This window comes from Pomacea canaliculata, linkage group LG4, assembly GCF_003073045.1.
Source record: "Pomacea canaliculata isolate SZHN2017 linkage group LG4, ASM307304v1, whole genome shotgun sequence".
Lineage (NCBI taxonomy): Eukaryota > Metazoa > Mollusca > Gastropoda > Architaenioglossa > Ampullariidae > Pomacea > Pomacea canaliculata.
The window spans coordinates 3,033,242-3,048,053 of record NC_037593.1 but is presented as its reverse complement, the minus strand read 5'-3'; the positions used below and the strand labels follow the sequence as shown (position 1 = coordinate 3,048,053).

Here is a 14,812-nt window from a genome sequence, read left to right as displayed (position 1 = left end):
TCTTATCAGACCATCTGAAGAATGTTATGATCACTGGTCTCGGTTTAGTGGCCAGTGGCTCAAGCATTGCAACTGATCGTTTCTCTCAACAACAGTGGCTCTCCGAGCCTTCACCCCACAAAGCCACGAAGGCCATCAGAGCGACATGAAATAATCCACAAATATTTCTTTAAATAATGCCATAAGATGGCAGTTTTTTGATGAATAATATCGTTATAGATGTCTTAACTCGTAGAAAAGAGAGTAACTGTTAAAATATTATGTAATATATGGAGAGATAATGAGTGCTTGGTGGCATGCAAACAGTTGTTATTCCGTCTCCAACAGCAAGCACCGTGACATATTTATCTTTAAGTTCTTTCACTTTCTTCATTTTCTTAATTTCCATCAATCTCATAAATAATATTGTTTTTACTATTCTTCGTTGTTGTTTTGTGTTCTCATTTTTTAATTTTCTTCGCTGTAACATTTGCAATCGCCGGATCGTGTTTTACAGCCAAGTATAACCAAGGGAGGCAACCAAGAATTACTTTCTTTGAAGAATGCATGAGTGACTTCTCTTGAACCATATCACCGATACCCCAAATAATAATTATTTATATACAATCTTTGCCTATGCACTTTAGCGAATATTTTTTGCACTGCTTTCTACCTTTATTTATTTTTAATAAAGTCTATAATTCATGTGTGACACACGTGAGACAATTAACTTTTTAGTGATTAGCATGTTAGAAATGTTGATACAGTTGAAAGGGTGGAGGCCATTTATTACGGCGATTACCTAATTTAAAGAAACATTGAGGACAGTCGTCAATGGTCGTTTATCCACGACTGACCTGCTATGGATAATAAAGACTTCACCAAAGTAGCAATATGGCCAACACTTCCACATATTACTTTTATTGTTGTTATCTTTATTACTGTTAATATAGACTTGATGCTTTGGACACTCAGTTCAAAGTCAGTTTCTCGCCTGTTTCACACCCTTACTATACTATTCATCGTGTTTTGCTACATGTGATCGCATGCTGCAATGATGTCCCGTTCTCAAGCATCACCGGCTGTTATTATGGCGGAGCTGACAAGGTATGTGAGTTATGGTCATGACAATTATCGACTGGACAAGACTCGACATCACTCACAATCACTCACTTCAATATTCACCATCGACCCACCATCAAAGCCTTTAAACGTGCACCTAAATTTTGTACGGCTTAAGCATACTGCAAATAATACAAACTGAAAAAATATAAAGTATAGCATGATACATAATAACGTAAAAACTACTCGAACAATAAAATTATAAATTAAAATGGAACTCACGGGCTGCTGTTGAATTTAGTAACGGTTCGTTTTCCTCTGTAATATTTCCACATCCCGTTGGCTTAATTGATTCAAACAGGTATCGACTCAAATTGTCACATCATGTTCACAAATTCTGCTGAGAAGCCCAAAAGTCGATTGACAGCAGAGCAGACGCAGTCCATTTTGCACACGGTACTATTGAGGCCCGCAACAGAGCACTTCACTTACTTCCAGTGCTTGTCGAGCACAAGTTTCAGCCAACTGTCCAGATATCATCGTGCGACATGAAACACTCAGCAAGCAGTGCAGTCTCCAATGATTCTTTGTCATCATACCAAGTTATCTAGTAAGTCATCATCGCTGCATCATCGGATGAGTATAAATAGCCTGAGTCTCCGAAGCTTCGTGTTTTGAGAAAGTCTCTGTCTGGCTTCATTGACTCGGTGTCACGCTTGTTGATTCTAGTATTAAACTCACATGTTCTGAATATATTCATACTTTGAGCACTTGCATTCCTCTGTCGATGACATTTCGTCGTCTGCTTTGTTTAACGCGCTTTACTTTTCATGCAACAAAAGTAATTAAGGGGACGTAACTCATAAAGGGATTTAATCGCGTATTATTTATTGCAATCTCGAAGCAGATATAAATGTAAAATTTAATTGTTTCTTTCTTTTGAATGTGTACCACATGATAAATTTAATCATATGCATAATACACAAATTACTGGTACACATCACTGATGTCACAACCAGTATTAACATTATTTTGCATAAAATGTATGTTTACACCATGCTCTCCTTTTTTTGTGATAATTTCTCTGGGCTGATTAATAACGTGTTTTCCTAGGAGAACTTAGTAGTTTATTATTATTAGTTTAATCAACAGAATCTATAACACAATACAACTGTCTTAAAATATTTTAATAATTTTACACATGTCGATCACCACTAACCCTTAATTTTCAGTTCGATCAACTATAGATTATCATATGTCATCGCTAAAAACAGGGAAGTGAATGTGCAAATGTCGAGATTTGTCACGTTGGGAACATTTATAAACTCATCCGACGAACATTTATAATCTCACTCCACGAACATTTATAAACTCACATCACAAAACACGTGGATTAAATATGGATGAAACATGTTACAGGGACATAAAATAACGAGCGATTATCTAAGCCTTTAACTTAATATCTTTTTTAATTAACAGCGATGTCTGATTGTTGTCAGACGATGTTTACATAACATAGCAAGGTGTTCGAAAATGAGGATTAATACTTGAAGTACTGTTGCAAAGAGTAAAAAAAATAATAATATTTATATATGAATAAATTATTTGACAGTTTTAGTTTAGCAGTCTTTGCAAAGAATAGATATCTATATATAGATTTGTGTTCGACTCCCCGGATAAAACCCACGACACCCAGCCTTGCTCATAGGTGTCACCTACAGAGTGTCCCGAGACGAGATGTGAACCCAGCAAAAGTGTTAAAACCCAGACTTTTATAATACCACGTTTGCTTGCCAGGTCTCCAGAGAACTTCCTTTCTACTATGTCCTCGTGACACCTTAGTATTCGCCATATTAGTCACGGTTCACTGACTGCTATGCCTCACTGGATAAAGGTTCCTAGTGGGGTATCGTAAATATCAGACTGGGTGTGTATGCTCCATTACAAGACCTGATTACCCCCGGCCCAGTCCTCGGTGTTGTGTTGTAGAATGGCATCGCCTCCTACATACGTGTCCGCTCCCCTACTGCGAGGCCAATAATGCATTTCGACAGCTGACAGCAGCGCCCTGTTCAAAACCAAATCACCGTGACAGCACAGACCTTGAGAGTATAATGACATCAGTGATAGTACAGCTCCAGTAGCTCACCCGCAGAGCCCACAGAGCCCACAGAGCCACGTATGAGTGATTTGGGATTTGGAGCTCGAGAGTCTGTCGAGGGTGGATCGTTGTGACTGGAAGTACACATGGTTCGATGTTATTTCCAAGTTGAGGTAGAGTCCAGGCAGCAATCGGTTGAACCCGACATTCCCTGACTGTTAGTGAAAGGGTGAGCCCTCGGCGATACAGTAGGTTTGGCACTTGTACTTTATCTCGAGGAAAGCCACCCTGACGGTAAGAGGTGATTGACAGCAGCGTTTTGTCCTCATACAGGCCGGGTGGACAGTCTGGGTGGCGTGTCAATAATTGTACATACGTCTGTCGCTGCACACAGCGTTTTGTCGCAAGGCTTGGTGACGGCGGTAAGTTGAGTTGTATTTTATGGAAATATATATCATAATCTATTATGTGTCCTTCGTTCCGCCTATATCTTTTATTTAATTAAGTATCGGCGGACATGTAAATAAATATGTGTGTGTGAGAGAAAGAGATTGTGTCTAAATTGTTTACTTGTTTGTACGAAATAGAATCCGTCCATTCGACCTCCTGTTCTGCGCACAATTGAAGTACAGGTCTACCACATGTTTATCACAAGCACGATGACAGCACGATAATTGTGGTTTTGACTCGTCCGCGGACGTGACCGATAGAATCCCCTTTCTCAGAACATTTTGTTTGTTTGTGTTTTGTTATTGTTTTGTTTTCTTTTTTAAGCCTTCAAGCTCAAGTTTAGTTTATGTTTCGCCAGTTTAGTTTCTTTGTTTCAGAATTCGGTCTTACTCTGTGTTCATGTGTTTGTCAGTCAGGGATAAACTAGGCTGTCTGTCCGATAGTCTGTCGGTCTGACTGGCTGACTGACTGGCTGGCTGGGTTTCCTGCTTGCCTGGTTTCCTGTCTTCACGTGTTCGTCAATGTTGTTGTGTGTGGTATGTGTGTCCGCGTGTTCGTCACTGTACTCACGGTCCCCCATCCCACCCCACCCCGATGTAATTTATACGACATCCTTCTTTCAATTAGTCATCAATCCTCTTGTTCTCGTTCTTATTACCCTTTCCTTTATCAGCGGTAAATGCGATCCAATCACCACATAAGCTCGCGCCCATGCAATACATTTTCACTAACGTCCATTCACATCGCAGGCGAAGGTTTATGGTATTGCTCGAGATCACCCGGGGTAAGTCCTTAAATCCTCTCTAAACAGTCTTAAGGGTTCTCTTGCCGGCTGCCTTGACACACCGAGCACCAGGCTGTGGGACTGTTGTTGGTGCCCTACTCGTGTGCAAGTGCCCGTATGAAGCTGACTGTTCACCTCCAGAACCTTCAGAGCCGCAAGGTTTTCAAACAACACATCGGGAACGATCCTGACGGAGCAACAGTTCGTTTCTTTGCTCTCAACTTACTGTCGATACTAAAAGGTCAATACTTGTGCCTGGATTGGTATAAATCTGTTCATATTCCCGGATCTTGCTGAAAGTTCCGGCTGTCGTAAAGCAGGTGAGTCTTCATTCAATTGTGAGTGGGAATTGTGAGTGGGTATTGTGAGTGGGTATTGCACCTCATCATTTGTTATTCCACAAAGGACTTTGTTCGTTGTTGTAAACTGTCACAGGAAATTTTGTTGGCTTTTTTTTTAAATTCCAATGATTGGCCATTTTAAACACATTTCCTGTTAGTACTTATGCTGTTGGTGGGGCTCTGTTGCTTGAAATCACTGTCTTGTGGTGTTTGAGCTCGCTGGTAATCTTTACAGTTCATGTTATTGTGTTGTTTTTAGAAGTTTGATGACGAGGATGAAAGTCTGAAACTGAGACGGCGTTGCCTTCCGTTTTTTTATTAAAATATTAATTTCTATCTTGATGTCTGTCTCTTTTGGTTTTTCTTTAAACCATAAACTCTTCTGTGATCCTTTTCAAGCCCGGTGTTGCAATGGCCATTGTCTGTGCAGCTCCTCTCTGCTCTCCATTACTTCTGGAGTGTCAACAGGTCTCAGAGAGGTTTTTCTTTGCACCAAATATTCTTTGGGTGGTATTCTTTCACCATGTTAAGCCGTACTTCGCTGTCTGTCAAAGAGGTCACAATAAAACTATTTTTCTGCTATACGAGTCACCTCCCCTTACAATGGGGTTTATTGTCAACAAAAGTGCGAAACTGTCAGTGTTCAGACATAATCCGGGGCCTTCTTCTAGATAAAAAGTCCGCATGAGATATTTGACTAGGGTCTGACCAGTCGCTACATCTACACACCTGGTGTGGACACACTCACACACACTCATCACCAGACTATTCTTTATATTATTAAACTTCATAATATTAAACATCGCTAAGTTACATCTTCTGTTATTCTCCTTGAGCTCAGTCTCGAAATTGACGATAATTTGTTTCATGGAGCTAACACGCGAATTTTTTTTTTCATTAATTAGAAAAGATGCAAACATTAGTGACCGGCAAATGTTTCATACAAACTGCAGAGTGAACATGTGAGTTGTATTCACTGTTTGCCTGATCCTTCATAGCTTGCTGTAGTCATTGTCACCGGGGGGCTAGGATGTCAAAATAGAACACAGGACCATACAAAACACACTGGAACCTATTCTACAGCTGTAAACATTGTTCTCAAATGTCCTGTTCAGTTGAGGTCTTGGACAGCCATACATATGTACAGACACTAGCTTTCTACCTATCCACTGCGGAGCTAAACTATTTGACATATTACCTGGTTAGACTAAAAAACAAGTACAGAAACTGAGTGAACAGTAATGTTAGACGAGGCAGGAATGCGATAGTTGAGGGCGTGGAAGGTGGAGCTGCTGTGGGTGTCTGTACATTGTAACGCGGACACCACCCGGAATGCAATCAGTGCTGAGTTGTCTCTCCTACCCTGTAATCTTGACCGCCAGGAGTCGATGTCTTTAGTCCTCGCAACATTGGAGGGCCGGCGCTTGTTCTCGAAGCTTCGCCTGCTGGCAAAGGAGTTCTCGAGTGTTGTCGTCCGGAAAAGTGATACCCCGGGTCCATTATCGTCAGAACAGTCAAGGGGCTGCTTTCTTGTCCCCGACACCAAAAAATGTTTCTTTATGTCAGGAAAGATTGCACAGAGCGAATGACAGTATTGATAGTTGTTGTGATTCTTGTTGCTTAGTTTGTTCTTACATGCCATGGAGAACCTTGGGTAAGAAAGGGTTATATCGAAGGCCAAGGAAGGAAGATGATTCAATATGTTGTGTTATTTTGCATGTAACTAGGGCATTTGCTGGATTTTCCGTGTATGAGAGAGAGTTTTTGTTTTGTTTTGTTTCACCTCATCGCGAGAGGCACGTGCCAAAGTAAAGTGAGCTTTTACTGTTGACATCTACAAGTGTACATACGTCAAGTCCCCGATAAGAAGCCCTCCTTACACAAGGACATATTTTTACAGTGGCGATGTACAAGCGAGGAAGAAGTAGAACAGAGAGAGAGACAGAAAATGCTTCAGTTGTTTTATGGTAGGTTTAAACTGAATGGGACTCTCCATGACCCGACAGTCATTTGTCAACAGTCCGGCACCAAGGTCTCGAAATAACGATCAGTCTAATGCAATGATGACAGCGAGGACTGGAACTGTTAGGACCGGGAAGAATATTACTTGTCAAACTACCTTTCTGGACACAAGAGATTTATGAGGAGCCCATGGATAGTCTTTATCTTCCTTATCTCACTCGAGTAGTCTGACAACATTCAAAACTTCTACGGGTGCCACCATGGAATTTATCCCCTGCTTGTTAATTGGTGTTGATAAGACTCCGAGCAGGTATCTGCCTTCATCACAGGTTCCGTTGGGCGATAAAAGACAGAGTAGCGGGTGGGACTGGTTCTAAACTACATGATGTTGACGACGATAGAGCAGTTTTACATGGGGTGGTTACTGGGGTACATGATGTGTGCAGCCCACTGTGTCAGGTGCTAAGAATGATTAATTATTGTTCGTGAAAGACTGAACCATATAGTCCATTAATCGACAAAAGAATAACCATATCTACATAAATTCCCCCAACAGTTTGTGAAGTTCAATTAAAAAGGGTCTTTTGTGCTCTGTAATCCACAATCTTACTTTTCTCATTTACAATTTTGTCATGTCTAAATGTTGTTGATTTAAATTTGATGGTCCCCTATCTAAACAATGAAAGTTTGTCGGACTTTTCAACAGTCAAGGTTTTATTCAGTAGTGCGATGCTAGAACTCTCATTGCCGTATTACTGGGGTACTCCTGTACATTACAGCAGAAATTTGTATTTGAAAAAAAATTTGTTCCCTGCCTTATTGTCTTCATAAAAGTATTTGTATTCAATATTTTGTAAACACTATTTTGACATTTTTGCCAGCGCTACAACACACAACACATGTGTCTAAATCGTTGCAGGCTTGATCCTAACTGTCGAGATCGTACACCTGGACATTTCAAAGAAGCACCCGTAACTATTTCTAGTCTGTCGTATCAGTCAATTACCTGTCGAGATAGTCGGTCAGGTCAAAGAAAGAGCCTCTCGAAAGATCGGAACAAAGCACAAGCTTTCGGGGCCAGGCTGTGGTAATTGTCCTCCCGACACCCGGTGATTTGCGATCCTGACGGCGAGCATTTCGATCTGAGTGCGGCCTGACTACAATCAAAGGGTCGGTCCGCTAGGTCTGCCCTACTCAGCCACACCTGTGTTTCAATGAGCATGAAGTATTTCCATGTATGTCCTCGGGGCTTGAATCTTGCCCGGTAGTTTTATACCTTCAAGTCTTGAAATCTTTTCTCAGTCGCACTCATCGACTACTGATCGCACCCAAGGGTCCCAGGGTCCAACGGAAAGCTGAAGGCAAAGGCACCGAAGTACCTATTGAAGTCGTAGGACACACATACAGGGGATTCATCCCACACAGGACCCCACATGTCTGTACCGATCAGAGTCATTAGTCACTAACGGAGACCTTGCACGTGCCCAAGACAACCCGACATCACAGGTTGTATAAAAGGTGTACACGAGGCGGCGCAGTCATGTAGTGGTTAAACACAGAGACTAAGGTTCAGTTCTCGTCTTAGGGCATGTAACACCTGCTGCCTGTTGTTGTTGTTGTTGTTGTTGTTGTTGTTGTTGTGTTTTTTCTTTTTTTGCTTTTTCTTTTTTTGTTTTTTTACGGTACTCCGAGTTCCGCCCCGTCCCTGTCCCTCGCTATCACCTCAGTGGTTCTTTTGTCATTTTTATTATGGTGCATTTGACTGGTTGTTGGACACTGGGGCTTTGTATGCACGTGCACTTGCTTTGAGGATATCACAGTCGGCTTCTCATATTTTCCAGCTTTACAGACCTCACTTGGATGTCAGTGCTTGTTTGACAGACGTTTATGCTTATCTTTATTTCTTGTTGTTACATTGGTGTTGGTGTGTTTTTAAGGTGGATACTGAACTCTGAAAAATCGGATCGAGGAAATGCTAAATACTAACAGCATCTGGTCTGCTGCGGGTGGTGTGCTGGTGACATAAGGTGCACTGCATACCCGAAACACCATCCACCCCGTCATGGTCTACTAAGATGACCAGTGCTCAGCTGGTTGCCTCTCTACTTCTATGACTTCAAGTATCCTGTACCACGCTTCTAGGTATCTCTGAAGCCTATTCCTAATACTCCAACAAAGTAATGTTACAGTATGCTGTGTTACTACACTTGTCTATGTGCTGGTTGTATATTTGCTGAGCTCTAGAATCGCTTTTAAAAATCACTTTTTAAAAAATCTCTTTATGTAATAGAGATTCTTTGAAGGTTCACCACACGACTCACATCTAATGTATGTTGGTATTTGTGTTTAAAGCAGCAGGTGTGTGTGGACAGCTGGTGAGTCCTTCTCTAATCTCTCTTTCTCTCAGGAGTCTCGTCAAAAGACGACATACGGACGGGTGTGGTCAAGCCGTCTAAAAATAGAGTGTCCTCCATGCTTGTCTTCGGACTGTTTGGCGCCGAGCGCCTGACCCTGGAGATCAAGGCCGGCATGACCGTGCTGGAGCTGCGGCGCCAGATCCACAAGATGCTGAATATTCCAGAAGACCACAACAAGCACGACAAGAAGGTGTTGGTCCTCTCGTGGGCCGGCGCTGACCTTAGTGACCACTGGGTGCTGTCTGACCTCAGCATCGTGCCAGGAACCACCATCCACATCAACCTCAAGGAGGAGGTCAAGCCTGTCCTTTACATACTGTGCTCCCATTCTAAGGTTAGCTTACCTTCATGTTACCTGCAGGGATACGTAAGGTGTAGTGTTCGTGTTTCAAAGTTGGAATTTTACTCATCGCTAATTGTAAAAATATTTCCTAATCTGATTTTTTCTTCAGCACAAAGCGCATACATTCTAAATGTGACTACATGTAGTACCAAATTTTCCTCTAATTAATTGCGATTTTTTTGCTGTGGTGTTGAAGAACACCATCAAGGTGTATGACAAGATGACGGTCGGGCAGATGACGCTAGAGGAGGTAAGGAGTCTGGCGTCACGTGAGACGGGACTTCCGGTGGGCATCTACCGCTTGACGACGCGCGACGGGCGGGAGATGTTTGACGGCCACACGCTGGAGGACTATCACGTGGACCTGGGCCACACCATCTACCTGGAAAACATGGACGGCTGGAACAAATTCCTTAATTTAGCCATCATCGGCTTCACGCAGCAGGTGCGTGTTGTCTTGTCAAAACATCCTTCTCCTCATCCCCACAACACTCGCAAGAGCTCAACCTGTCAGCTGGTCGCAAGGCGAAATCAAAGATTTCTTTCTGCAAAGATAACCGCGAAAATACTGATTGAAAAAACAGACAGCAAACTACTGACTGTCAAGATACTGACTGAAGAACATGGTGACTACAAAGATTTTGACTACGAAGACTGCCTTGACGCGTTTACTTGACCAGCACACACTGTGTGAGAATGGACACCCGCGTGTACTTGTAGGTACTCATACAAACGTGTGGGTACACAAGACACACTCGTGTTTACTCGGGATAAACCTGTCATCTGCGTAAACTCACGTTATAATCTTTTGTTTTTTGTTTGTTTATTTATTTTATTTTATTTATTTATTTATTTTTTGGCAAGTGAGTTTGCACATATTAATATACGAGGAAGTAAAAGAGGAACTTTATAAAAGTTGTTTTTAATTAGTCAAATACGGACGAACATTTGAGTAAGATTTTATATGGTGGTCATAGGTCACGGTTTGTGATTTTCGACTCTTCACTATTATTTGTTATTTGACCCATTTCATTCATGGTCGGTTGTTTGTTTGTTTGTTTGTTTGTTTTCTGCTTGAATTATTCACAGGTACTCGACGAAATACTTCCAGAGGAAACAAACGGACGGTACCAGATGAAGGTAGCTCTGTTTATCGCGGCCCACTTTGGTCACGTGGACTTGGCACGCGCCATGCTACGTCAAGGTATCCGCGCCTCGGAGCCAGTCGGGTATCCCCCACAGCGCATGTGGTGCGCGGACCGCGGCCATGTGGAGAGCAAGAAAGCAGCGGTGCATGAGGCTGTAGAGATGGGACAGATGGGTGTGTTACGGTACGCTAGACCACGTGACGTTAACGTAGGTGTGTTACGGTACGCTAGACCACGTGACGTTAACGTAGGTGTGTTACAGTACGCTAGACCACGTGACGTTAACGTAGGTGTGTTACGGTACGCTAGACCACGTGACGTTAACGTAGGTGTGTTACAGTACGCTGGACCACGTGACGTTAACGTAGGCGTGTTACGGTACACTGGACTACGTGACGTTAACACCTTATCCTTTCTTACGATTCACAATAATCTGTGGGCAATATGGAAGCTATGTGCAATCGCCGTTAATACTTCCACTGACGTATGTTCTACGTCACTCGTCCTCCAAACCGTTTTACATGACGTCACTCCCGTTGCAGGCTGTTCGTGAATCACGACGTCACGGTCATCACGGCGAAAGATGGTAGTGGCCTGGCCCCGCTCAACATCGCCCTGCGCAAGAAAATCAAGAACTGTGCCTCGTTCCTGCTGGCCAAGCAGTGGTCAAAGGTAGGCTGGGCTGCTATTCGCCTCCTTCTGTACAAACTTACCCTGACTTACATGAGCTTACGTTCGTATATTTGCTTTCCAAACATGAAATTGATACATAAAATCGACCAGAAATTTTAGAGGACAAAGAGACCTCTGCGGAAAAGGAGAGCAGAAAAATGATGTGGTCCACAGGAAAGAGCTTGTGTCTAACATTTATTGGTACGGGATAAAATTAATAGCGGTGGCGACGACAGGTATCGATAACGAGACATGATGACAATATAACGCTCAGTGTCGGTGTGTGTATGACATTACTGATGATACAACATTCAGTGCATGTATGATAATATTGATGACAATATAGAGGGGGCCTCGCATATTTCTAATGCAAACTACCAACACTGAACAAACAACAAATGCTAGTTGCATCTACTCAGTCCTACACCTACTCGAGCAGGTGTATAATGTGTTTGACACTGCATGTGAAGCATGACTGGGTGTGCAGATGATGATCGATGCCGACACGGCGTTCGCGCTGCACATTCACACCTACACTCACCTGCGCCAGTGGTGCGACCGCGCCAAGGAACGTGTCTTCATGAAGTACGGGCAAGCCAAATCCTCGCTCAAACGCAGGCCTTTCCTCTCAGGTGAAAATAACCCACTGATCTGTGATCATACTTCTCACTGTCTGTGACTGCCACACCTGGAGACGGCCGTCACTCATAGGTCACTAACTTGTCTGACCTGAAAGGTGTCAAGTAGCTTTTCTATGTTTCTGAGACTTACAGGTATCAAACACCTCCCATATTGTCGTGGCCTGCAGGTATCAAACAACTACCATTCTTGTTGTGACCTACATGTATCAAACTAGCTATTATCATGTATTGGTGCTTCCAGTAGCATCTCCATAATCATTGTTACAACAACTAAAATTATTTTTGCACATTTATCTGTATGTGGTCAAATGCTTGTAAAATCCACATCTTACTTTACTTTATGCAAAGACCTGAATTTTATAGCAAAATTATCAATTTAAAATATAAATTTTAATCTAGTAGATGCAAAAGTAACAGCAAGGACACATCATGAGTTCTAGTCAGTACCGGTAACAATGGAGTTGTCTCTCTTGCAGGTCCGTTGGTAGGTTTCGGGGTGAACATCGATGGCTTCTCGCCCAGCGTCATGACGGGGAAGACGAGGCCCCCTCAGCCCAAGGAGAAGAAAAAGCCGGTTGTCAGACAGTGTAACATACAAGTCAGTTCGTTATTTTACTAGCCAGAGCAAATCCTGTCATTAAGACAACTACTATCTCGTTGACGATCCTCTAGCTACTCTTTCAGCGCCTTTGTGCCTGCAGCCATTAACTTAGTATTTCAAAGATGGTTTTAATTTACCTTCTTTCACATAATCTGAGCTTCGTATTCTGGAATTGCTGCGGCTAAGGTTCCATTTTGGAGAGCCTCGATTGTCAGCTGCTGATCTCGTCAATATTCTTTGCTTCAGGTACAGCTGTGTTGTTCAGCATCCGAAATGTAGACGTGGATTGAATTGTAAAGGGACAGAACTGTTGTTAACTTATCATGTCTAAGAAAAGAGTTGCTTCCCGTTGACTGGATCCATTTACTCAATGGTTGAGCTCCAACTTTATCTGCAATGTTATACATGCTGGATTTGTTCTGCTTCTCTTCTGATGGCTTGTGAACTCAGTTTTTTTAATGGGCATTCTGCTCGCAACCGATAAGCAGTCTTTTTGCTTGTTATAATACATGAATGTGTTTGATCGTCTAGAGATTAACTGAAATCATCAACAACCAACAACCAGTAACCACACCTGTTTTCTTCCGTCGCAGGCGGACGTTTTCAGCGACCCAGAGTCCTACTTCCGACAGGTGATTGCTGTGCAGAACTTGAAGTCCATGTCCGACCGAATGGCGGGAGGCAAGTTCAACAAGGTCGTGAGGATGGCCTCCCAGGCAAAGTTTGCTCTCGAGGACATTGCTGCGTCTCGGTAAGTCAACTGCTCACCAACAACTGCTCGTGGCATCGTCTGAAGCCATGCTTCAAGTCTGTGAGCTCTATTACTAACCGATACTTCCATCCTACGTATTTTTATAGACAAAAGCATATTCTTAATTTTAAATAAGCTATCTTGCTTATCAGAGTCGTTTTTTTATTTCTGCAAACTTCATCGACATTGGAAATGTCTTTCGAGTACATGGAAATACAAATATAATCTTAGAAATATTAGAAATGGTTAGTAAGCATTTCTTGGTTTTATTGAATGTCGTATGTTCCAAACGTGGTCTGGTGTTAAATCGTGTGTGTGTGTTTCTTTTCTTCCTTCCCGTTCCAAGCAAGCAGGAGACAGGTGAAGTGGGCCTCAAACTTCATCGAGCGGCTGCACTTGCCCCTAGAGACAACCCTGAATTGATGCACCTACCACCCTTAACTCAAGCACGGCGCAGTCATCCGATGGGCACTGCACACACTAAGCTTGCCATGTCTACAGATGTCAAATATGAAAACCAGCCACAACTCATGTATACCTCACAACTACCTGCACCCCCAACGGCATCTTTTGGGCACGTAAGACCCCCACCGCTCGAAAGGGAGAGAAACAAGCTATCCACACTGACCAGATCGCAAAGAAAAGCTTACTTTATGGTTCGGCGTGGAAGCAAGACCACTTTACTGCAAGGTGAAAGTGAAGGCCAGGGTCAGCTGCAAGGAGAGACTGGGAAAGTGGGGAGTAACCCAACCAATAGAAAGATCCTGCCCATCCTGCCCAAGTCGAGCGAAGGGATCCTGCACAAGATAGCAGCAGACGTGGCATCCACAGACACCGCCTCCATAGCCACTGGAATCGAAAGTCTTTCCTCCCAAACGCCATTGGACGCATCCCACAATGCCACTGTGGACTCGGCAGTGCTTCCGGGCAAGAACGTTGGCGCTGACGTCAAAACACACGTGACCGCTGAAGGAGCAATGACGTCAAAGAAGCGCCGAAAGAAGCAGCGAGGGCGGGTGACGTCCGCCGTGCTCATGTCCAAGGCTGCGGAGACCGGGGAGGGCTCCATCCCGCTGCCTCTCGTGTCGGACGAACACGATCGTCGTCCATTTTTCTACTACAACGGCAAGCGTGAGCGCACCTTCATCGAGCCCGTGGTTACACTGTGGTCGCACTACATGCACACCTCGGGTGGCTCTCCCCGAGAACGCGCCATCAAGGCCTTGTCCGTTGCAGCCGCTTTCAAGGACAAGCCCTGGCTCAGTCAGATCCGCATCGCCCTCAAGCTGACCTCCAACCCGCTCAAGCGGAACGTCCGCTTACTGCACGGCACGAGGACAACACCTGCCATGTAAAAGTGTAAACAGGGGCGGAGCAAGGCCCTCGGCTACAGACAACTACTGCGCCACACTTCACCCCAATGAACTATTTATCAACACAAATATTGGAACGATTCTACGTTTAGGCTTAACCCTATTTTTCTAACTGAAAATATCAATAATAAACATAACTCTAGATATTATTATATATGATTGTCGTGGCCTGTCTCAGGACATCAGA

The 14,812-nt window shown here is 43.4% G+C and overlaps 2 protein-coding genes across 5 annotated transcripts in view; one reads left to right on the top strand and one right to left on the bottom strand.

The window, feature by feature from the left end:
• The window catches only part of LOC112561354 (phthiocerol/phenolphthiocerol synthesis polyketide synthase type I PpsD-like), a 45,252-nt gene extending 43,832 nt beyond the window's left edge, over positions 1-1,420 (bottom strand). The window contains exon 1 of the mRNA XM_025233781.1: positions 1,324-1,420. The gene's annotated coding sequence lies outside the window, so the exon portion shown is untranslated. The remainder of the gene's footprint in view (positions 1-1,323) is intronic.
• A 103-nt stretch (positions 1,421-1,523) lies between these two features.
• Positions 1,524-14,774, top strand: LOC112561355. 4 transcript variants are annotated; one of them, XM_025233782.1, is made up of 11 exons: positions 1,525-1,651; positions 3,476-3,564; positions 8,617-8,821; positions 9,087-9,430; positions 9,636-9,884; positions 10,529-10,770; positions 11,130-11,259; positions 11,747-11,891; positions 12,377-12,498; positions 13,095-13,252; positions 13,599-14,774. In XM_025233782.1, exons 4-11 carry the CDS (start codon positions 9,152-9,154, stop codon positions 14,605-14,607), a joined length of 2,334 nt encoding a protein of 777 aa, XP_025089567.1. In that variant the 5' UTR covers positions 1,525-1,651; positions 3,476-3,564; positions 8,617-8,821; positions 9,087-9,151; the 3' UTR covers positions 14,608-14,774. The 4 variants fall into 4 exon arrangements, with proteins under 4 accessions (XP_025089569.1, XP_025089567.1, XP_025089568.1 ...); XM_025233784.1 differs by lacking the exon at positions 3,476-3,564 and having other exon boundaries at positions 1,524-1,651; XM_025233783.1 differs by lacking the exons at positions 1,525-1,651; positions 3,476-3,564 and adding an exon at positions 4,319-4,696.
• The last annotated feature ends 38 nt before the right edge of the window (positions 14,775-14,812 follow it).